The 24042-nt window shown below is 39.7% G+C and overlaps 1 protein-coding gene across 1 annotated transcript; it reads right to left on the bottom strand.

Moving 5' to 3' along the window:
* Nucleotides 1-57: 57 nt before the first annotated feature.
* stat6 (signal transducer and activator of transcription 6, interleukin-4 induced) lies at nucleotides 58-24011 on the bottom strand. The gene is made up of 19 exons (XM_068732599.1): nucleotides 23414-24011; nucleotides 19195-19341; nucleotides 17110-17254; nucleotides 16484-16564; nucleotides 14235-14418; nucleotides 9024-9124; nucleotides 8615-8763; nucleotides 8220-8336; nucleotides 7930-8097; nucleotides 6491-6578; nucleotides 6294-6416; nucleotides 5955-6047; nucleotides 4596-4799; nucleotides 3953-4047; nucleotides 3733-3866; nucleotides 2768-2917; nucleotides 2597-2657; nucleotides 2426-2500; nucleotides 58-2124 (listed from the first exon to the last, which is right to left on the bottom strand). The coding sequence occupies exons 2-19, from the start codon at nucleotides 19326-19328 to the stop codon at nucleotides 2067-2069; spliced, it is 2160 nt and encodes a 719-aa protein (XP_068588700.1). The 5' UTR covers nucleotides 19329-19341; nucleotides 23414-24011; the 3' UTR covers nucleotides 58-2066.
* Nucleotides 24012-24042: the final 31 nt, after the last annotated feature.

Below are 24042 nucleotides of genomic sequence, written 5' to 3' on the forward strand. Positions count from 1 at the left end.
CAGCCTTTATGGTAAAAGACATACCTTCCCGATCACAACGCCATTGATTTATTATTTTTATATGTCAAAAAAATCTGAAAATTCTTATGTTTCCAATCATTTCTTTGTCTCTTTTTTTAAGACTGACTGTAGAAAAACATGTGATTTAAATAGATGGTTTCAAACAGGATAGGTACATTTGCATCCATCAAAAAAGCCACGACAACTCTGAGAACTAAACCCAGTAACCATTTACATAAACATTTGCGAATCAGATGAGGTTATAGCACAGGGGAAGTTGCAAATCCAATCTGCAGCCGCTTGTAGGACATATTCCTCTATCTGCAGTGTTTAAAATATTGCCACAAACAGTTGTGATATCAGTCAAGGTTGGCTTAAGGAAGATAACACTTCTTGTAAATAAATTCACAAAAATATTTTTTATATTTTGAAAAAAAAAATAAGATTTTATTTGTCACCAAAGTTTAAAGATATATCATTGTAGTATTAGCCTCAAGGTGATTTATTCAAAAGAGAATCCACAAGCTATAAAAGGTTATAAACATACATGCAACATAGTAAGTAACCCACCAATATATGTATGCATGCACAACACTGACAGTGATGGTAGGTAGTGCAAAGCTTCTCATGAAACCAAAAGTTGGTTAATTAGGAAGATTAATTTTGATATATGTACATGCAGCTGTGAATACAAGCTGCTAAAATCTGAGCAAAATTACATTTAGAGCCCCCACAAAGCAAAGATACTGCATCTCCTGCAAGGATGATATTGTTCTTGACCCTGTCATGTTTCCTATTGACTGCAACACTAATTACTCTACATCCCTTTCATGTTTTTTTCTCAAACACCAAAAAAACTGTTCAAATTGCACATTAGCATGTTATGTGAGACTCCATACATAAATAAAATAACGTAACATTTGAGAATTTACATAGGAATAAAGGTATGGAAATATACCGTTGATCATTTAGGCTACTTCCTCTATATTTCTGAGTTGTGTCACTGGAGACAGACACTGATCCTTTTTTTGCATTGGGGCAATTAGTTGGACTTGATGGATACTTAAGAAAAAAGAGCAACAAGCAAATGAAAGCTTTAAAAATGTCAACAGAACAGAAAAAGCACATAATTGAGTCTTTAAAGTAGCGTAATAATCTTGAAGATTTTCATTCAAATAAAAGTTACAATATATCGCTGAACGAGGCAACACAATAGTGATTGAGCCTATGGCCCACTGACAAAAGTATTGCAATATTCATGTATTTGCAGTATTACGAAGTGGGTGTCTGTGGCGACATTCCTTGAAAACGTGCTGTATTAAGTTACTGCTAATGCAAACCGAACATTTCTATTGTTGTGGCTTCACATTAAAAGCATTTAACTCGCAAAAAACAAGTTGACTTTTATTATGAAGCAGTTACAGGAAATAAAATGTGTTTGTCAGTGAGCTTGACATTGACCGCTATTATTCAACAAAAATGCATCAGCAAAACAAGACAATGGTCATTTTGTGGATTTTTTGACAGCATATCAGTTTTAAATAATGCAGTAATGAAAGAAGGAGCAGCCACAATAAGCTTTTAGATGAAGGGCTGAAGACCCAAGTATTCTGGCACCTGTAGCATTAAACCGCATTTGCTGTTACCACTAGTTGGGTGTCGCCAAATCAACCTGAAATTTCATTTCATATTCAGATATGCTTTCCTCTTCATGTAAAACATGCAACAAGCACAGAGGACAACATCAACAAACCTACCACCCGGTGAGACAGAGTTTCTTTAAAGAGGATGTTAAAGTTAATTTAAGAGGATGACAGAACTTTTCGTTTGTTCTCAGTTTGACTTTGTCCTTTCCTTTGTCCGATTTCCTATTTGACATAGCACCAGCTCAACCAGAAAAATCACATTTATTTTTACTCAAAAGTATATGAATCTGTAGATGGATGGTGAAAGTGAAGGAATAAAGTCTGTGCAAGCAATGGTGCTCCTTTCATATGAAGGTAAGGCTCTGGTCTCTATCAGATGTCTGCTTTGCACTCCGAAACCAACTTTGATGGGAAATCTTCCTACTGATTCAGACTCTCGAGGATTGTGTCAATATCTAGATCCATATCATCTGTAGAACTAGAAGACAGAGACATGCACATAATGACCTCTGTAAAAACAACATTTACTTTAAACACAATTGTACAATTTTATACTTTCATAGGTGGTACATTTCTATTTTGTATATAGGCAAACTATTTGAGTGCATCTTACATTTTGGGCCTCATTTCTGTCTAACAAATTGTCTAAAAAGTGACAATCAAATATAAATGTGCAGACATAAACAAAGTGTAAAGGACAGCACCAGGGAATATGAATGATAGTGAGTTGGTGGTATGAGAGAAAGTGAAAGAGAGAATTATGTAGACGTAATACTTACGGGGGGAAGCCAACAGCACTGCGAGGGCTTTCAGGGAGGGGTGTCAGAGCTGAGGGTGTGTGTGAGCTAGCTTCCCTGCAGACACACACACACACACACTCAAACATGACATGTTCCTTTAAAATTATTATGCATCAAAAGACATTGTTTATTTGTAAAATAGTCCCTTACATGCCGACTTTGGTTTGGAGAGACACAGGGATATAGCCCCCAATGGGTGACGCTTGAGGCTCTGTATCAAACAATAGCAGTAAAAAGAAGAAAAAAAAAAAAGAACTCCATCTGTTAGTTGTCCATTTTCACTTGAGCTTCAGACTATAAATCTGACATGAAGACAATTACCTGTGTAGAATTTTTTGAAAACTTCATGTTTTGGAAATTCAGGATACAGGTATGTTATGTGGCTTATGTCCCGGATGCGGTCTCCGAGGCTACGGATCTCAAGATCTCTCTTGGTGAAGGGCTGGATGTTCTGGATTTTCTGTCCTCCATCTAGTAGGAAACAATTTTGATGTGTCAGTGCACGTGTGTGAGTGAGTGAGTGAGTGAGTGAGTGAGTGAGTGAGAGAGAGAGTCAGTGGCATAATGAGACTCTCCTAATCATTGAAATTATTACTTTAGTAGCTTCAATAAAACACTCAGCCAGCACAACCATGTCAGTTCACTGCATATACACAAACATGCATGTAGGTTGTGTTGTTACACCTATTATAAACTAAGGTGTCACAGCAATAATCATAAGAAGCAACATGCAGCCATGGCTTTAGTCATAATCACAGCTACAGTTCATCTCAATCTGCCTTGGCAGCAAGTTGGAGAGATATCTTGTTTAATTTGCTCTGTAAATTGTCTATCTTGCTGCAATATGCAACTAATTGCAGCTAAGCAGCCACAGCTGAGGGTGTGCCCACTTGTGCTGTGGTCACAACCAGCGGCGATCAACTTCATTAAATTATATCTCAATACAGCTCAGCCTTTCTCTGTGGATCAGAGAGAATTCAAAATGTATTGCAAAGGAGTGCAAAAATATTTCAGAAACAAAATTCCATTGTGACCTTTTAGAGGCTAAATAGACAATGTAATAAATTCTTTAAAAATGATGTCCATATATATTACAAGTGGTCAACCTACCCCACAAAATGGGGTATCAAATCTCATTAAATTATCAAAATTAGGTCCAGAAATTCCTTCACATAAAAATAACAAATGTAAAAGATAGATGTATGAATGCTCTGGTCACCATATCGACACTGAGTTTAATGTGTGCACCGTAGCTTCATCACAGTTAAAACCACACCAACACTTACTCTCAGTAGCGGACACATATGCAATTGTGATGCCTCCGATCTCAGAGTCACTAAAGCGAAGCAAGAATGTCCCGTTGGGCCTGTCTTTGAGAATCAGGTGTAGATGCTGCTTCCCAATGAAACCAAATATCAGCCTAGTGGAACAAAACATGTCATTATTAAAAAGACTGTAGCAGGTTGCTAACATCTAATAATAAAATAGCATAGGGAGTCCCCTCACCCTTCGCTCCAGTACTCCCGCAGGTGCTTCTTGGTCAGCTCCATCACTCCCTCAAACCACTGCCAGAAAGTGAAGGGTCGACCCGGGAGAACCTCCTGTGAGATTGAAACTGCCCTGTCAGACTTGAATGAATGATACTGTAACGGGTGGTGTATGGACCCAATTGCAGTACAAAGGACTCAGAAGACAGAGGTAAAAAGTTCAACGTTTTACTTAGACTCCGGCAGACAGGCAAACGGTTTAGAAACCGGCAAACAGGAATCAGGAGAGGAGAGGAGAGGCAAAGTTATTGGTCAGGGACGGAAGGCTAGGTCAAATAACCAGGAGGCAGATGAAGCAGGGAATCAGGGACAGGCAAGGTCGGTACCGGGAAGACAGGCAGGAGAACGCTGGAAAGACTCGCATGGCAAAGAACAATCTGGCAAAGGAGTGAGTGTGGAGCTGGTGACTATATGCTGGGCTGATTGCATGTGATGAGAGGCAGCTGTGTGCACAGGTGAGTGGAGTGAACTGACGAGGTGGGCGTGGCTGACAGGTTGAGTGGGGCAGAGGCAGGATCAATGGAAAATTACTGATGGCTGGATGACTGAACTGTGACAGATAGCCTGTGTGTGTTTGCGAGACGACATACACCTGTGCGTACCTTATTAAACTGGGCCCAGGTAACCAAAATGTTGCTGAAGTCGTCGGCAAAGTCAGGCTTATCGAATATCTTCTGGGCCAAGAAGTGCTGGTTGTATTGGTCCAGATTGTGGTGTGTCGAGACCTCAGAGGTGAATTTACTGTTGAGAGTGCTGTACATCATCCTCCACGGCACGCGCTCCGGCACCATGAATGGCACTCTGTCCTGATGACAATAACAAAGAGGCCGACGTGATGAGAGCACTGATATGCATTTACATTACACAAGAGCTTGAGTGTCCATTAATGTAAGTCTGTGGCTCACTTCCAACTCAACGTAGTAAACTGATAAATCTGCATACAATATTCTGTCTGATGAATGAACCAGAAGACATTTGTTGGTACTGATGAAGTGTTATAAGTGCGGAATAGGTTTTGTGCAAACTCAAGTCACTAGTAGAGGATGATATTTTATATTGGTGTTAGGGACGTTGTCATGGTCTTGGGTTTTGTTTTGTTTATTTCCTGTTTTATTTTGAAGTTCCCTGCCTCTAGTGTCCAGTGTTTGGTTTTACTTCCTTTCTTTGTCTTTTTCCTACCTATTTTACACCAAACCTGTGTGTCATTAGTTGATTATTTACATGTCTATTTTATCTATCTCTTTTTGTTCTTGTCAAGTCGTCTGCCTTTGTTTACTGAATGGCTACATTTCTGAGGTTGTCACTCATATTCCTCGTTGAATTTCCTGCCTTTCAGCCTTACAAGGATTGTCTTTTTCATTTGTGCTTATACTTTCCGCTCCCTGCTCATTCAGTTTTTGTCACTGTCTATTTGGTTTCAGCTTTGGCTATGAAAGCTTGCTTTCTGTCTTATTCCACCTGCCTACGTCTGACAATGTTTTTCAGATGTAAAATGTTAAATGTTAAGACATCGGCCATATTACCTGCCCAGGCATTGTTTTTGTTGCTGCTGTTTACATTTCTTATGATGCAAATTCCAAAAATGCACTACAGGAATGTACTACTGTTTTTGTTTTTCTTGTTTTCCAAATGGGCTACAACTGCGTTTGTTGTTTGTTGTTAGTTGGCTTATTGGACCTATTATTGAGATGTTATAGTTCACTGAATTCAAATTAATATCTAAACAATTGCAGAAAATCCCTCCAAAGATCAACTGATGACATTAGAGCCTAGGCACCAAACATTAACGCTGTACATAGACCACATTTACATAACAATCTATTCCTCATGAGTTCTCAGACTAAAACGGAGTTGCAGTGTTCACAATAGCACAGACAGACAAACTGCATCTTTGATAGCAGAGACTTAAATGTGAAGGGACATGAAAGCAATAGCAGAGAAATTAATAAATTAACACTTACTGGTTCAGAAAAAGCACAGTCCCATATGATGGTGGCCAAAGCGTTGTGGTCCTGACTACCATGAACAATGACGACCACCGGCAGTGAGATCATCTATAGTAATGACATCTTTTTTAAGTTGTATGACCACGTAGTTGTAAGCCCCAGTGTATCGCTGCTGTTGCCATTTAACAAAGCTTGTGTGCTGACGAATGGTATGCAAGAACATTGAATGCAACTGTGTTCAATGTGATAAAGGAGAAAAATACATCACATCAAGCCAAAATGAATACCTTTTCATTACGCAACAGGATACAACAATCAGTTTAAGAACAGGCAGAACAATGAACAGGACCAAACCTGTATCCTGTAGGGAGTGTCACAGCCTGTGATGGTGATCTCTGTCGAGAACAGGAGAGCAAATTTTTCTTCTGTCACAGACTCTGATCCCTTTCTGTCTGCTCTCTTGATCTTCTTGATGGACTGTTACACCGAAATACATTTCAATTAGTTAAGATGAATCTAATTTAGGCTGAGAAATCTAGAGCGGTACATACCATATTCCTAAAGGTGGCACATGTGCTTTTGCTGGATGTGTTGTGTTCTAGGATGGCTGTATTGTTGATCAGTTCCCCGACATTATCACTGTAGGTTACAAAAAGTTTCAAAATCAATTTTTGTCTTGTATAAGTATACAGTAAGTACCTTAATTGCTCCCATTCTGAAGTGTTATTTGACAATGTTATCTCATCAGACACTAAACAACAACGAAGATGGTCATTCATGATGTACTGTATCACTAATTCACAAATAGATTTTTTAGGGAATCAATTTACGTAACAGAAACAAAACCTCCTGATTTAAGAGCCAGTGTGTACGATTTTGGGGGCATCTAGCGGTGTGGTTGCAGATTGCAACCAACTGAATACCCCGATGCTCACGGAAAAAATGCAAAAGGCAGCCAGTGTTTGTTTGTACATTCTGGGCTACTTTAGAAATATGGCGGTGCAAACGGCAAAAATTAAGTGTTCATTCTAAGATATTGAAAACACAATTATACTTAGTTTCAGGTGATTATACACTTATGAAAACATTGTTATATCCAGGGACGTGCGGTCAGGGGAGGCAGGTGAAGCAGAGCCTCACCTGTCATCATGACAAGTAAAAAACAAATAATGCTAAGATAAAATACATTTTAATATTTCTCTACTGATCTGTGCTATAAATGTAATTTCTGTATGATTCCAATCATTTCAAGCATTTTTATAATCAAAATCGCTGAATTAGCGCATGTCCTGTTCAAACAGAGGAGATCTGACAGAAACTGCAGTGAAAAAGCACAGAGGGGAGGCAAACACTACTCTGCCTCAAAGAAGAGGGCGTGCGAGAGCCCACGGGTTGGGTTTATGCTTGTTCTGTCGTTGCTCTTCTTCTACACTTTTCTACTTCTTATATTTTGCTTTCACCACAAAAATTTTAAATTCTATATCCAAGCTTAAAAATGTCTCAAAAAACAAGGAAATATGAACAAATCAACGTCGGACAGGTAAAGTAACCTTTTATGTGTTCGTTGTTGTCTTTATACATCCAGGGTTGTTACACAGATTATCAAGGAATCTCATGATTTTCGCAGGTGGTGCCTGCGAGCGCTCCGCTTCTGAAACACTCCCGGTGGGGCAGATCGCGGCGCACACGCTCCCGGTGGAATCAAATATGTGCCCAGGTGTAACACTTAGGCCGGTGTGGTTTAGGGTTTAAAAGCTCACAACCTTAACATGGAGCTCTCTCTTCCTTGGCTGACATTGCTGCTTTTTGACCCATGCTTACATCACTGAATGTCTTATTTCAGATTCCCTTAATCAATAAAAACACTTTTTTCCACAAGCGGTGGAAAAAGTACTGAATACCATGAAAACCAGTAAGCGATGTGCACTTATTGCTCTCCTCTTCCCTGACCGTGTGCAGTCCTCCATGTTGTGCTGTGTAGATGACTCACCCAGGTACACTGCCCAGGTTCCTGGCCTGAAGTTCATTAATGATTTGCGCCTTCAGCACCACAGGCTTCCCAGGAGCAACTTTTTCACCCAGCAGATATCGCACTGTTGTGGAGAACTTTGACTGAGTCTTAATGACCTGAGGGGGCTGCCTGTCCACTACAAGAGAGCTGAAGGAAACATCAGTTACATGAGTGAGGAAAAAATCTTCCAGCTTTAAAAGATGTATGAAAGTAAGAAATATAAATAAGAAGAATATAAATATATAAAAGAAAACAAAGTGCTGTGCTACCTTTGAATCAGAACCTGCAGAAGTTTCCCCAGCCTTTCCTGGAGCTCTGGGATCGGTTCCCCTATCAGCATCAACTCCTGTCTCAGCTTTCCGTTTACACCAAGCAACTGCTCACACCTAACAGAGAAGATATACAGTATAAAGACAGTGAGGGAGCAAGAAAGAAAGTGAAAAAGCCAGTAGAATATGCGTACGTAATAATTTATTGTTTCATACATTATGATGTAAAAATACAACTTAATTATTATATCTACAATCAAACAAATACTTTTAGACTGGTTGCCGAATTTCTTCCTGCCTCATAGCCATGGACTCCCACAGAAAGCTGATCAACAGCAATGCAATACAGATGCAGTCAATACAAAAGGTAATAAGTTAAGGGGTGTGCACCTCACCAGGTCTGTAGGGGGTTGAGGTTTTCGTCAAATGGCTGTCCGATGGTGGCCTTGTGCTGATCCCACCTCCACGCCTTCAGCCTGCTGATCAGTCGGGTCTGACATTGGTCCAGACAATCAACACACTCCTTCAGTAGCTGGAAACGCTTCTACAACAACCAACAGCCAAACATGTTACACTGACACACACAGATGCATATGCATGTTAATCATGCACATAAACATGACAGACAACAGAAAAGCTGCACATTCTTATACTAGAGTGGTTGGAATCTACACATATTTACCATTTCCATTTGATTATTGACTACAGTGTTTTGATAATGTGCAGCCTTAATTTCTTCAGAAATCGATGTAAAAAAAGAACTAATATCCCCCTAGGGTCCCAGTAATGTTGGTAGACGCTCACCGTGGCCATTGCTTTCACATTGTACTCCAGCTGCTGGATGTGATTCTGGAGTTTCTGAATTTCTGACTTTGTGTGATCAAGTCCGTTCTGTTGAATTGGCCCTGTTCAAACAATACATAACATCAAATGTTGAGTCCAAACGAACAGAAATGAACAAGCAGACATACAAATTGTGAGTGACAGCTTTTGTTAATGCCTGACAAGGAAAGAATAATTACCATTGTTCTGACAAAGAAGCGTAACTAAAAGTGAGTCATCCATTTGACAGGATGGGTGTTATTTTACATTAGGGCACAATGACGAAAGAAAATTAAAACCTCTTAAGAAAACAGAAAAAACAGGTCAACATGTGAGCATGTCAGTCACACAGGCCAGGCCTGACAAGGCCAGACAGAAAAGAAAATTACATTGCAAATATGGAAAGCTTGGCCATATACAGCTGATATGGATAATATTTCCACTGTACATTGTGAAAGTATTTTTTTAATAGAAACTCATGCATGTACAGTTGTGGTCAAAAGTTTACATACACTTGTAAAGAACATAATGTCATGGCTCTCTTGAGTTTCCCCGTTATTTCTACAACTCTGATTTTTCTCTGATAGAGTGATTGGAACAGATACTTCTTTGTCACAAAAAACATTCATGAAGTTTGGTTCTGCCATGACTTTATTATGGGTTAACAGAAAAAGTGATCAAATCTGCTGGGTCAAAAATATACATACAGCAGTGCTAATATTTGGTTACATGTCCCTTGGCCATTTTCACTTCAATTAGGAGCTTTTGGTAGCCATCCACAAGCTTCTGGCAAGCTTCTCGTTGAATCTTTGACCACTCCTCTTGACAGAATTGGTGCAGTTCAGTTAAATTTGATGGCTTTCTGACATGGACTTGTTTCTTGAGCATTGTCCACATGTTCTCAATGGGATTTAAGTCAGGACTTTGGGAAGGCCATTCTAAAACCCTAATTCTAGCCTGATTTAGCCATTCCATTACCACTTTTGATGTGCGTTTGGGGTCATTGTCCTGTCGGAACACCCAACTGCGCCCAAGACCCAACCTTCGGGCTGATGATTTTAGGTTATCCTGAAGAATTTGAAGGTAATCCTCCTTCTTCATTATCCCATTTACTCTCTGTAAAGCACCAGTTCCATTGGCAGCAAAACAGCCCCACAGCATAATACTACCACCACCGTGCTTGACGGTAGGCATGGTGTTCTTGGGGTTAAAGGCCTCACCTTTTCTCCTCCAAACATATTGCTGGGCATTGTGGCCAAACGGCTCGATTTTTGTTTCGTCTGACCACAGAACTTTCCTCCAGAAGGTCTTATCTTTGTCCACGTGATCAGCAGCAAACTTCAGTCGAGCCTTAAGGTGCCGCTTTTGGAGCAAGGGCTTCCTTCTTGCACGGCAGCCTCTCAGTCCATGGAGATGCAAAACACGCTTGACTGTGGACACTGACACCTGTGTTCCAGCAGCTTCTAATTCTTGGCAGATCTGCTTTTTGGTGGTTCTCGGTTGACTCTTCACCCTCCTGACCAATTTTCTCTCAGCAGCAGGTGATAGCTTGCGTTTTCTTCCTGATCGTGGCAGTGACAAAACAGTGCCATGCACTTTATACTTACAAACAATTGTTTGCACTGTTGCTCTTTGGACCTGCAGCTGCTTTGAAATGGCTCCAAGTGACTTTCCTGACTTGTTCAAGTCAATGATTCGCTTTTTCAGATCCATGCTGAGCTCCTTTGACTTTCCCATTGTAGCGTTTGTGGCCGTTTGTATCCAATGAGCCCTATTTAAATGGCCTCAGAGAAGTCACCAGCTGTAGTCACTCATAATCACTCACAAGAAGTTAAGAGGCCATGCTATGAAGCTCATTTCATTGACACAACTTTCTAAGTCACCAAAATTGCTAATTCATGTTGCTGTATGTATATTTTTGACCCAGCAGATTTTGTCACTTTTTCTGTTAACCCATAATAAAGTCATGAAAGAACCAAACTTCAAGAATGTTTTTTGTGACAAAGAAGTATCTGTTCCAATCACTCTATCAGAGAAAAATCAGAGTTGTAGAAATAACTGGAAACTCAAGAGAGCCATGACATTATGTTCTTTACAAGTGTATGTAAACTTTTGACCACAACTGTATGTCTCAAGGACACAGACTGGAATGCAAAGACAGATGTTCTCTGTTGACCTTTTTTATACATATCTTTTTTTTATTTTTGGATTTCACTGTTCATAAATAGCATGAAGTAGGAGCAAGGGATTTCCAACTGAGCAGAATTACGCAAAAAGGCAATGAACTCACATGAAGGCTAGAAGAGTAGAAGAAAGAAAGAAGCACCAAAAAAGGCAGTGGTAGTAGTGGTAGCACTGGTAGCTGCATTTGATGCCACTGATCGCTCAGTTTTATTCAGCCATCTAAAAGTAAGTTGGAATCTCACATTCATGTGAATTCATGCAAACTTCAACAAACTATCTGCAAAACCTTAGGGCTCCTCCATTATTGGCCCACCACTGTTTACATTATATTAACATGTTACCTCTGTCATACCATTCAGAGGCGTAATGTCAGGTTTCATTCCTACACCAGTGACTCACAGCTGTATCTGTTAATTTATGTCAACAACATTGTTCATCCTGAAACTTTACACAACTGACTTTCTGACATTTAAAGCTGGATGTCACTGAATTTCCTGCATTCTAAATTCAGAAGTCTAAAATCAGAAGTCAATATGAATAAGACTTATTAGGGCTGCAACTAACAATTATTTTCACTATAGATTAATCTGCTGAATATTGTCGCGATTCATCAATAAACAAAAAAAAATTTAAACTGCACTACAAAGTTTTCGAGAGAGCTCATAAAAGGAAACGAAATGAAACTGAAAATAAATGAAACATTAAGTAATCTTGAAAATAATAAACTAAAATTAAAGCTGCGAGCAGCGATGAACGGGCCCTCGCCTCCTCCCGCACGTTGGGGGTGCCGACGGGACTCCAACATATGCAGCCGAGATCGTCTGCGACAGTCGGACAACGCTCTTACGAGTCCGATGCTTTTTTCTGCTTGGACTGCGTGATGCAGGAAATGATGCCCTGCAAATAGTCCACAGCATCCTGTATCCGCTGTGTGGTGCTACAGAACATGCACAAACATGTATTATGTTGCTTTATAACAACTGTAGACAACATTGTGTAAAAGTCATGTAAATCGGATGCCGGTTGTCAAAAAACGCAGAATTACTTTGGCCAGCAGGTGGCGCTGTGAGTATTAGTGAAAATTAGCTTGTGGACATCCTCAGGCCATGAGTGTTATCAAGCATGGGAAGTTTAGGAGCGTTTGGAACAAGTCCGGCTGAGTTACATCAGCTTTTTTCATGGGGAGTCACGTAAAGTAGCCGCCCGCTACGGCTAAGCCATTCCGTCAAACGTAAAGCTTTTGATAACTTTTAATCACAAAGGTCTTGAGACTGTACCGACCAAATTTGAAGTGGATCCGATAAAGTACCTAGGAGGAGTTCGTTAAAGTATAGCGACTAGAAATGAGCCTAAATCCATTGAAAAATGACACAAAAATCAAAATGGCCGACTTCCGGTACGGTTTAGAGCATGGTCCCAAGAGACTTATTTGTAAGTCTCTCTGAGATACATAATCCTACCAAGTTTCATACAGGTACCTCAAACGTAGCGCTGGGGCTGCTCTTTTGAAATATTGTAGGGGGCGCTATGGAGGCAATTTAAAACGGCCAAGCCAAACACCCATATAAAATATGTCCTCCCATTACCTATAACACATGTATAAAGTTCCATGACTTTTTGAGCATCGCAAGCCACTGATCCATCAGCCTACTTTTTCATGGCGAATGATGCGTTGCCGCGGCAACAGCGTTCAACGAAAACTCCCAATATTCATGATGGTGCATCATCAACGTGGTAAGACTATCTTTACAAAATTTCAGACTGATCTGGTTAACTGGCTAGGAGGAGTAAGTAAAAGTATAAAATATGACATTTCCTTTTGCCAGTAGGTAGCACTATGAGTTATTGAACATTTTTCAATTGAAATGTGCTAAGAGTTGAAGTAGCATCATGCATAAGAAATTTCGTGCAGATTGAATAATGTACCTTGGAGTTATAATAACTTATTTTTTCCCAGCCAATGAGGCAAAATGGCCGCCCCGCCACGTCAAGGTTCTTTGATGAAAACTCTAGCTTTTAATAACTTTTCATCACAAAGGTCTTAAGAGCATCCTGACCAAATTTGAAGTCGATCGCATGAATTCTCTAGGAGGAGTTCGTTCAAATACAAAGGCTGAAAACGCGAAAAATCACCAAAAAACTGAAATTGAGTGAATTACTGTAGCGCCCCCTATGGCTTGAATGGACTGAAAATTGCAGGGAATGTTCCGCCATGCGATGGGCACATATAATGCAAATTTTGGGATTTTAGGATACACGGTTAAGAAGTTATATATATTGATAAACAAGCCACGCCCCAAGAAGTTCATTGGTCCGTATCTTCTTAACACTGTAAGATATCAACAAGCTTTTGATAACTTTTTGTCATGGAGATCTGATAATGATCCACAGCAAATTTGGTAGCAATCGGACAAAGCGTCTAGGAGCAGTTATGAAAAATGAGTTTTTCACAAAATTCAAGATGGCGGAAAATTTTTCCAGGCGAAGATTAGGGGTCTGAGAGGCTTTTTTGTAGAGCTAGTGGATCTGGACATGTGTGTTGAATTTCAAGTAAATCGGACATACTGGCCGAGGGGCGTCGCCGGTCCAACTTTGAGGGGGCGCTAGAGAGCCATTTTTTTACACAGAAATATGCAATCTATGTCAGATGGCTATTTTCACCAGACCTGACAAGTGTGCAAAATTTGGTGAGTTTTCATGCATGGCAAGTACCCCAAAAATGCTCCCAATGCGGAAAAATCATAATAATAAAAAACATTCGAATTTCAATAGGGCCTTCGCTGGCCCGACGTTGTCGGTGGCTCGGGCCCTAATAACCTATTACTGCAATTATAAGTTGCTATGGGTAATGTACCTGATTAAGCTCCAGCTTGTGTCACTAGAGATTATTAGCGCCTGTTACAATGTGGCTGTTCATAATATTTTAGATATGTGAACGAAGCAGGGCGTTACTGAAGAGAATATCTGTGTTCAGTCTACCTTGTGTTTCTGAGTGTTTGTGTCTCATACCTTGTAAACCCTCATAGTTCTGCCTCTCCCAGTTGAGCTCTTCTTGCAGCTGGTGCATCTTTTGTCGGATGTCCTGGACCTCTATCACCTTCAGGACCAGGTGGTCTACATCCTGCATGTTGGGGAACGAGGACTCTCTATTCGGGTACTGTTGGAACTGTGGGGGGTTGGGCATCTGAGCAGGCTAAAAACATGGAACACCACTTAATACACTTACAGTATTGGTGCTTCTACTTCTTCTGATCTGAGCGGATCTCAGATCCTTGAACACATACAGTGGCTTGCAAAAGTATTCATACCCCTTGAACTTTTCCACATTTTGTCACATTACACGCCACAAACATAAATATATTTTATTGGAATTTTATGTGAAAGACCAACACAAAGTGTCACACAATTGTGAAGTACAAAGAAAATTATACATGATTTTAAATTTTTTTCACAAATAAAAAACTGAAAAGTGCAGTGTGCAAAATTATTCAGCCCACTTTTCTCTGAGTGCAACCAATTGCCTTCAGAAGTTGCCTGATGACTGCTGAATGATTGAATGATGACCTAATGACTAAATAGAGTCCACCTGTGTGTAATCTAATCTCAGTACAAATACAGCTGTTCTGTGACGGCTTCAGAGGTTTGTTAAGAGAATATTGGGGTGCAAACAGGACCATGAAGTCCAAGGAACACACCAGACAGGTCAGAGATAAAGTTGTGGAAAAGTTTAAAGCAGGGTTAGGCTATAAAAAGATTTCCCAAGCTTTGAACATCTCACGGAGCACTGTTCAATCCATTATCTGGAAATGGAAAGAGTATGGCACAACTGCAAACCTACCAAGACACGGCCGTCCACCTAAACTTACAGGCCGAACAAGGAGAGCACTGACAAGAGATGCAGCCAAGAGGCCCATGGTGACTCTGGACGAACTGCAGAGATCCACAGCTCAGGTGGGGGAATCTGTCCACAGGACAACTATTCGGCGTGCACTCCACAAATCTGGCCTTTATGGAAGAGTGGCAAGAAGAAAGCCATTGTTAAAAGAAAACCATAAGAAGTCCCGTTTGCAGTTTGCCAGAAACCATGTGGGGGACACAGCAAACATGTGGAAGAAGGTGCTCTGGTCAGATGAGACCAAAATTGAACTTTTTGGCCTAAATGCAAAACGTTATGTGTGGCAGAAACCTAACACTGCACATCACCCTGAACACACCATCCCCACTGTCAAACATGGTGGTGGTAGCATTATGCTCTGGGTGTGCTTCTCTTCAGCAGGGACAGGGGAAGTTGGTCAGAGTTGATGGGAAGATGGATGGAGCCAAATACAGGGCAATCTTGGAAGAAAACCTGTTGGAGTCTGCAAAAGACTTGAGACTGGGGCGGAGGTTCACCTTCCAGCAGGACAACGACCCTAAACATAAAGCCAGGGCTACAATGGAATGGTTTAAAACAAAACATATTCATGTGTTAGAATGGCCCAGTCAAAGTCCAGACCTAAATCCCATCGAGAATCTGTGGCAAGATCTGAAAACCGCCGTTCACAAACGCTCTCCATCTAATCTGACTGAGCTTGAGCTGTTTTGCAAAGAAGAATGGGCAAAAATCTCAGTCTCTAGATGTGCAAAGCTGGTAGAGACATACCCCAAAAGACTTGCAGCTGTAATTGCAGCAAAAGGCGGTTCCACAAAGTATTGACTCAGGGGGGCTGAATACTTTTGCACACTGCACTTTTCAGTTTTTTATTTGTGAAATTTTTTTTAAATCATGTATGATTTTCTTTGTACTTCACAATTGTGTGACACTTTGTGTTGGTCTTTCACATAAAATTCCAATAAAATATATTTGTTTGTGGCGTGTAATGTGGAAAAGTTCAACAGGTATAAATACTTTTGCAAGCCACTGTATGCCACAAAGGAGATATTTCAAACTGGTGTCTGTTAACACGGCAAATAAATAGTCATAACTTTCTCAGGCAAGTTTCACCTCTAATGAAATGTTTCCCTTAAAAATGTCTCCAAATCTGGAAGTATACCATTTGAATTTAAAAAAACATGGTTATAGCACTTTGTAAGAGTATTGCCTGCTAAGTAGTATGCATGCATTTTCTCTGTTTGTCTATGTAATTGTAATGACATCAACTTGTAGTTTCTTTCATCACCTATAATATACACTCTGAGATCATGCCTAACTAGGTCATACAAAATGATAAGACAGCCTATTTGGGTGAGGGCAGACAGTATTTGTTAAAAGATCTTACCGTGCCAAGCACAACCCTCTCCTTTGTGAGGATTTCCCTGACCATCACTGCAAATTGTAGAGGCTCTTGCTGAAACATGGTCTGTGAATCAAGAACATATCTTATCACATTTTTAAAACAGTTTATAATGTCACTGTGTAGCAACTGGTATGCAGTGTTTTTTTCAGTTAATGACAATACATTTCTTCTGGCAACACAAATATGTAAAGATTGCTATATTGGTTATTCTGGATTCCTTAGAGAAATTCACTTTTTTCTTTGGTATCTTGTGATCTGTGTCTACGTATGTAGGCTTTTATTTTTTTTACTTGGAAGCACTTGTAGTTGTGGTCACCTCTCATCCTCTCTACAGCTCCACAGACGCTTTATATTACCCATGAGAAACAAAACACAATGTTTTCTTGCAAATGGAAACATCACCTTCCTGTCTTTGGTTTCGGCGGTTTCAGTCATTCCAACTGCTGCGACCACTGGCAGCCACTTAGCAATAGAATGGCTTGAAGTTACTGCATTTAACTACATTTGTACTCAACTGCGAGCTGCAGGAAGAGTGACACTGGCTTATTGAAACCTGTCAGGGATCCAGGGTGGAACTTAAATCCTATTCTCGGACACAGTTCCCCTACCATGTTCCTGCTGATCTGCATCAGCTTCATCCTGTCCACCACGTTGGCATTCTGCTGAGAAATTGACTGCAGCATGCTGATTGTCTGGTCCAACAGAGCCTGAGCTTGGATCTCCTGCTCCACGTTTTCCAGCACAAAGTCATCCCTGTGAGTGAACACACACACACACACACACACACACACACACACACACACACACACACACACACACACACACACACACACACACACACACACACACACACACACACACACACACACACACACACACACACACACACACACACACACACACACACACACACACACACACACACACACACAATAATGTCATGGCTCTCTTGAGTTTCCAGTTATTTCTACAACTCTGATTTTTCTCTGATAGAGTGATTGGAACAGATACTTCTTTGTCACAAAAAACATTCATGAAGTTTGGTTCTTTCATGACTTTATTATGGGTTAACAGAAAAAGTGATCAAATCTGCTGGGTCAAAAATATACATACAGCAGTGCTAATATTTGGTTACATGTCCCTTGGCCATTTTCACTTCAATTAGGCGCTTTTGGTAGTCATCCACAAGCTTCTGGCAAGCTTCTCGTTGAATCTTTGACCACTCCTCTTGACAGAATTGGTGCAGTTCAGTTAAATTTGATGGCTTTCTGACATGGACTTGTTTCTTCAGCATTGTCCACATGTTCTCAATGGGATTTAAGTCAGGACTTTGGGAAGGCCATTCTAAAACCCTAATTCTAGCCTGATTTAGCCATTCCACTACCACTTTTGATGTGTGTTTCGGGTCATTGTCCTGTTGGAACACCCAACTGCGCCCAAGACCCAACCTTCGGGCTGATGATTTTAGGTTATCTTGAAGAATTTGAAGGTAATCCTCCTCCTTCATTATCCCATTTACTCTCTGTAAAGCACCAGTTCCATTGGCAACAAAACAGCCCCACAGCATAATATTACCACCACCGTGCTTGACGGTAGGCATGGTGTTCTTGGGGTTAAAGGCCTCACCTTTTCTCCTCCAAACATATTGCTGGGCATTGTGGCCAAACAGCTCGATTTTTGTTTCGTCTGACCACAGAACTTTCCTCCAGAAGGTCTCATCTTTGTCCATGTGATCAGCAGGAAACTTCAGTCGAGCCTTAAGGTGCCGCTTTTGGAGCAAGGGCTTCCTTCTTGCACGGCAGCCTCTCAGTCCATGGAGATGCAAAACACGCTTGACTGTGGACACTGACACCTGTGTTCCAGCAGCTTCTAATTCTTGGCAGATCTGCTTTTTGGTGGTTCTCGGTTGACTCTTCACCCTCCTGACCAATTTTCTCTCAGCAGCAGGTGATAGCTTGCGTTTTCTTCCTGATCGTGGCAGTGACAAAACAGTGCCATGCACTTTATACTTACAAACAATTGTTTGCACTGTTGCTCTTGGGACCTGCAGCTGCTTTGAAATGGCTCCAAGTGACTTTCCTGACTTGTTCAAGTCAATGATTCGCTTTTTCAGATCCATGCTGAGCTCCTTCGACTTTCTCATTGTAGCGTTTGTGGGTGTTTGTATCCAATGAGCCCTATTTAAATGGCCTCAGAGAAGTCACCAGCTGTAGTCACTCATAATCACTCACAAGAAGTTAAGAGGCCATGCTATGAAGCTCATTTCATTGACACAACTTTCTAAGTCACCAAAATTGCTAATTCATGTTGCTGTATGTATATTTTTGACCCAGCAGATTTTGTCACTTTTTCTGTTAACCCATAATAAAGTCATGAAAGAACCAAACTTCATGAATGTTTTTTGTGACAAAGAAGTATCTGTTCCAATCACTCTATCAGAGAAAAATCAGAGTTGTAGAAATAACTGGAAACTCAAGAGAGCCATGACATTATGTTCTTTACAAGTGTATGTAAACTTTTGACCACAACTGTACATACTTGCCCGTGCATATAAAGTATCTGCATGTAAACATACACACGTGCACTGATCCAGACGCTGCATATATACAATCAAGTTGGTGTAATTGTTTGTGTGCACGTGTATGTGTATGTTTATGTAAAAATGTATGTGTTCACATGTGTTTGTGTCATACCATCTTTGTCTCTCAATCCACTCAGCTAAAAAGTGTCTGACTTCAATGGGGAAGGCGGAGGGGGGATAGAGGTTGTTGATAGTGTCATCAGGCAGGCACTGTAACATCTGGGATATGCGTATCCACTGAGCCATGATCAGAGAAGCACTGCACAAGTAAAAGGAGTAAAAGAACATTATGTCAGTTATGTCACTGGATTCTTAATTTACAGTTGAAACAAATCCACTCTTTTTGAGCAAACACCACACTGGCAGTTAAGATTAAGGCAGGTGTTATTCTATATTATATATATATATATATATATATATATATATATATATATATATATATATATATATATATTTGTATATATATATATATTTGTATATATATATATATATATTTGTATATATATATATATTTGTATATATATATATATATATTTGTATATATATATATATATATATATATATATATATATATATTAGTATCAACAAATCCAATTAAAAGACCAAAACATAACACAACAAATAAGTCATCACTTCCCAACCCTCAAGCCCAAGCATGTTCGTTCCTCATGCAGATGTAAATCTTTAAAAAACATGGCTGACAAATAAAATCTCAATAATCTGACTCTACTGCCAGCAGGAGGGTCAGTCCAAACTCATACTGTGCAGCCAAACATTGTTCAAGCCTAGATATTTTTGTTTTTTTTCAGTCGAGGTCCCAAAGGTCCGAATAATACCAAGAACAAGTAGGGAAATTCCATTTGATGGATTGATGTAGACAATAAAAAAACAGTCTTGCGTTTAAATAATTCTCCATAGTTTCAAGCTGGAACAAGCTGATACAGAAGATATTTGATTCTGCAAGACAGTGTTGAATAAGGTGATTTTAAGAACCTTAAAGCTGCTTACAGGGGAAATTAAAGGAAACTAACTAAAAAGGTGAACCTTTCTCAAATGTTAGCTTTTTACTTCTGTCGATTGCATTCACGCTTCAAAAATCATAAACGTGGTGGTCATTTGTAAAGATCGTCTTGCTGTGAAAGTATCATTGACTTGTTTAAGTTACTTTCTGCAATAATTCATTGTCTTTTTTTGAGGAGGGAACCAGTGTGATGCTAACTTTCCTTCATCCCTGCACCACTCTGTGGTGGTCTATGGCACAGGGTAATGAGCTACACCAGCCTTGGATACACAGACAACACTGGTTTTGGTCTATTCACAGGATTTGTTGATAATAACCAAAGAAGATTAGAGAAGTGTTTCAAACTGCTGCATGTTGAAAAACACATATGCCACACTGTCTAAACATTCAAACTAAACTTGGAGATCTCTCTGTGTTTGTTTCTTGGTATAGGTTGAGAAAAAAAGTGGTGTCCTGTTTCATTCCTGTTATGTTTGTGTTGAAGTATACAATAGATTTTACATACAAATTATCTTTAATTAAAACACTATGAAAGGGGAGAAGAGAGCTAATTAGATAAACAAGAACATCCATATAGTAAGACATAATATGGCATGCAATGTTTCACAACTGTTTCATCACACTGACTGAACAAGTGTGAATCAAGCAATTCCTGTCAAGCAATCCAATTCAAAGGCTGTCCCTTAACATTCCCACTGTTTATCTGTCATGCATAATAAATTACCAACCACCTTAGAATAACAGCTATTTGTCTCTGAATAGCTGTTATTTGGCCAGAGACACATCAACAATTGACCAGTATAGTAAATGATTATTCTTAGTTGGTTAGTTATTTAGTTAATAAGTTAGTTAGTCATGTTTTTACAATAAAAATGAAGCTAGAGTTGGAAAAGGGTTAGCTTAGCATCAAGACTGGAAGCAGTGGGAAACAGCTTGGCTTTGTGCACAGGTAATACAATCTGCCTAGCAGCAACTCTAAAGTTCACACATTAAAATGTTATATCACTTTTGTTTAATCCATGAACAAAACGCTATAGTGCAATTTCATCATTCAGATTTATCTACTGCTATTTTCAATTTAATATGCATTCATGAGCTGAACATTTTCAAATTGTACCCAGTATTATGGACAAAGGTTGAATTTCGACAGATAATATCAACAAGTTGTTCTTTTTCCAAAAGAAAGTCAGAAATGACTGAGGAATAGCTTATTGATGGCTTGGTTTAATAGCAGTTTAGTCTCTCTGAGATTACAGAGAGACTAAACTGCATCTGTTGATATGAAATTAAATTCTGGACAACATATCGTGCAATGCAACTGGTGAGCAAAACATTCTTGAGGTAGATAAATTGCATCTAGTTACTGGTATCCAGATGTGGCACTATGTCAAGGAAGACTGCCAGTCCCTGCTGCAGTAAAATTAGTTTCTAAAGGGACTCTGGTGGTCGGAAACACTACCGCGTTTATCCACAGCGACCGCATAAATATTCATAATAACTCCACTATAACCATGTTGTTACCGAGATGTAATGTACAGTTCCCCAGACTTTTTTTGTATTATTGTATAATATTATATCTACCAGAGTATGGAAAACCATACATACGGTTGGTGGAGTTGATGTCACTGCATAATGGAGTCAAACCAATTACTGGTCAATTTCCACTGGCATTCACAGAAATCCCTTTGGTGGAATTTGACTATTGTCGTGGGATTATTTTAAAACTTAATTTGACAAAATACCACAATATGACAACAGTAACAAAGAATACTTTGTAGAATACTAATAATAATGAGCATTATTCATTATTTAAAATGTTGTAGACCAATAATAATAATAACAATAGATCAGTCAGATTATTGCTGACTTTTGAGCAGTGGTTGAGAGAGAAAAACAGCTGGCATCAAGTCTGACAGAAGCTATTCTCTCAATTTTGGGTGAATTCCCCAAAAAGTGCCCTCTTTGCAGGGAACACTGTGTGTACATGCATCAAGTCTAGTCAACTTTATTTGCAAAGCCCAAAATCAAAAGCTGTACACATTAATCACAGTCCCACACAGTTAGTAACACCTTCAATGCAGCTATATACTTCAGCATATCATCAGCTTATACTAAACAAAGTACAGCTGCTTTAGTGTGTGCCTGATATGATATTCACTAGATATGAAGATCAAATACTGTGGTGTGATATGAACTGTATTTCTAACAACATTAATATCTAACCAATTCCAATGTGAATGCCACATAAACAGGTTCAAGCTGTTTTCTAGGAATGGTAAACAATGAACCACAGAGCGTGGAGGGTGGGACTACATTGGTAAAGATTGTTGCTGCCTTGATCGTTACAAAATTTCACATTCTGTGAAATACAAGACAATGATTAGGGGACTACTGTTGTACAGTACAGACTTCTCAGTCAGAACCACCTGCTACTAGAACAGTCTTCCTATTTTTTTTTTAAGAGAGGTCACTAATAATTACTTTTAAACATAAACTAAGAAATATGGCTTACGTGGGGGTGACTAGCTCACTAGGCTAAGAGGGTTGTCTGGGAACCGGAGGGTCTGTAGTTCGATCCTTGGCTGGGACGTGAGATGAGTCGAAATGTCCTTGAGCAAGACACTGTCCCCCAAGCGGCTCCCCGCGCGCCTGTCATGGGCAGCCCACTGCTCCCTGGTACAGGGATGGGTCAAATGCAGAGAAAAATTTCCCCCTCAACGGTATAAATATAGTGTAATAAATAAATAAATTACGGCAACAACACCTGCAATCCTGATAAATCATACTACCTTATCTCTGGCACTCTCATTGTTTTTCATATCTGCTACTTTTGAAATTTACATTTGTATTTTGTTGTATTGTATCAATATTGTGTTTTATTTTGCTGCACAGTGTTGTACAGAAGTGCTTGCCGTAGCATTGTATTGATGATATCAGGCCACACATTTGTTATAACCTGCCCAAGGACCACAGACGGTAAATTTGCTCTCTAGCTAACTCTGAAATGTTGATTCATGTGCTATATCCCTAAATAAATACATACGTAAGTAAAGAGCGCAACTTAAGCCTCTTTTTAACAGGTGAAAGTAAAAAAAAACTGTACATAATTACTTATGTGGGATTGCATAACTGCTAAAGGATATACGGCTATATTTCAGGCCGACATACATCCTGGAACAGTTGTTTTTATGTAACCAAAACATGACAGAGACCCAGACTACCTCATATATTACAGACCGTTCTCTCAACTGACAATACCTCCTCAGCATTTAACAAAATCATACCTGTGCAGTAAAAAAACAACACTTACCTTCAGTTAAATATAGATTTCAAACATTGAATATGCTCTGGTGTCCTCTGTATCACAAGTACTCCACCAGTCCGAATAACCTACTGAGCATTTCCTGTTTCCATCCCTCACTTTAAAGATCACGTTCGTCTCTTAAAAGCTGGGTCGTTGCTGTCGTTTTAATGTTTTTACCGAGGAGATCAACTGAGAGCACCGAGCGGTCGAGCACAGACAACTTTTCAGCAGCGTAGAAAATAGGTTTGGTTTACTTCCCTGTTACGCACGATGTGCCAGTAGCGGAGAAGTGCGCTTTATTTCCTGCCACATGCCCAAGATGTCCAGATGTTTAAAACTGCCGTTTAGTAGGATCAATATGACGATAGAGACCGTGCACTGATGGCTGCTCGTGCGCAACAGCTACAATATGTTTTGCCTCAAAAAGTCCACATTGTCTGGTTTAGCCTACTTTCGGTTTTGTTACAGCGCTTAAAGCATGCACTCTGCGGCTATCGTCTCAGGAGTGTATAATTATAATAATAATAATAATAATAGATAGGCTAACGATAAACAGGGAAGCACACAGGCATTTAAGTGCCACCTTTAACACAGAAACTACAACCGATTCTAGTGGGCTTGGTAAACTTCCACAG

This window comes from Cebidichthys violaceus, unplaced genomic scaffold (genome assembly GCF_023349555.1).
Source record: "Cebidichthys violaceus isolate CVI_PGR_0920_01 unplaced genomic scaffold, fCebVio1.0.p SCAF_6, whole genome shotgun sequence".
NCBI lineage: Eukaryota > Metazoa > Chordata > Actinopteri > Perciformes > Stichaeidae > Cebidichthys > Cebidichthys violaceus.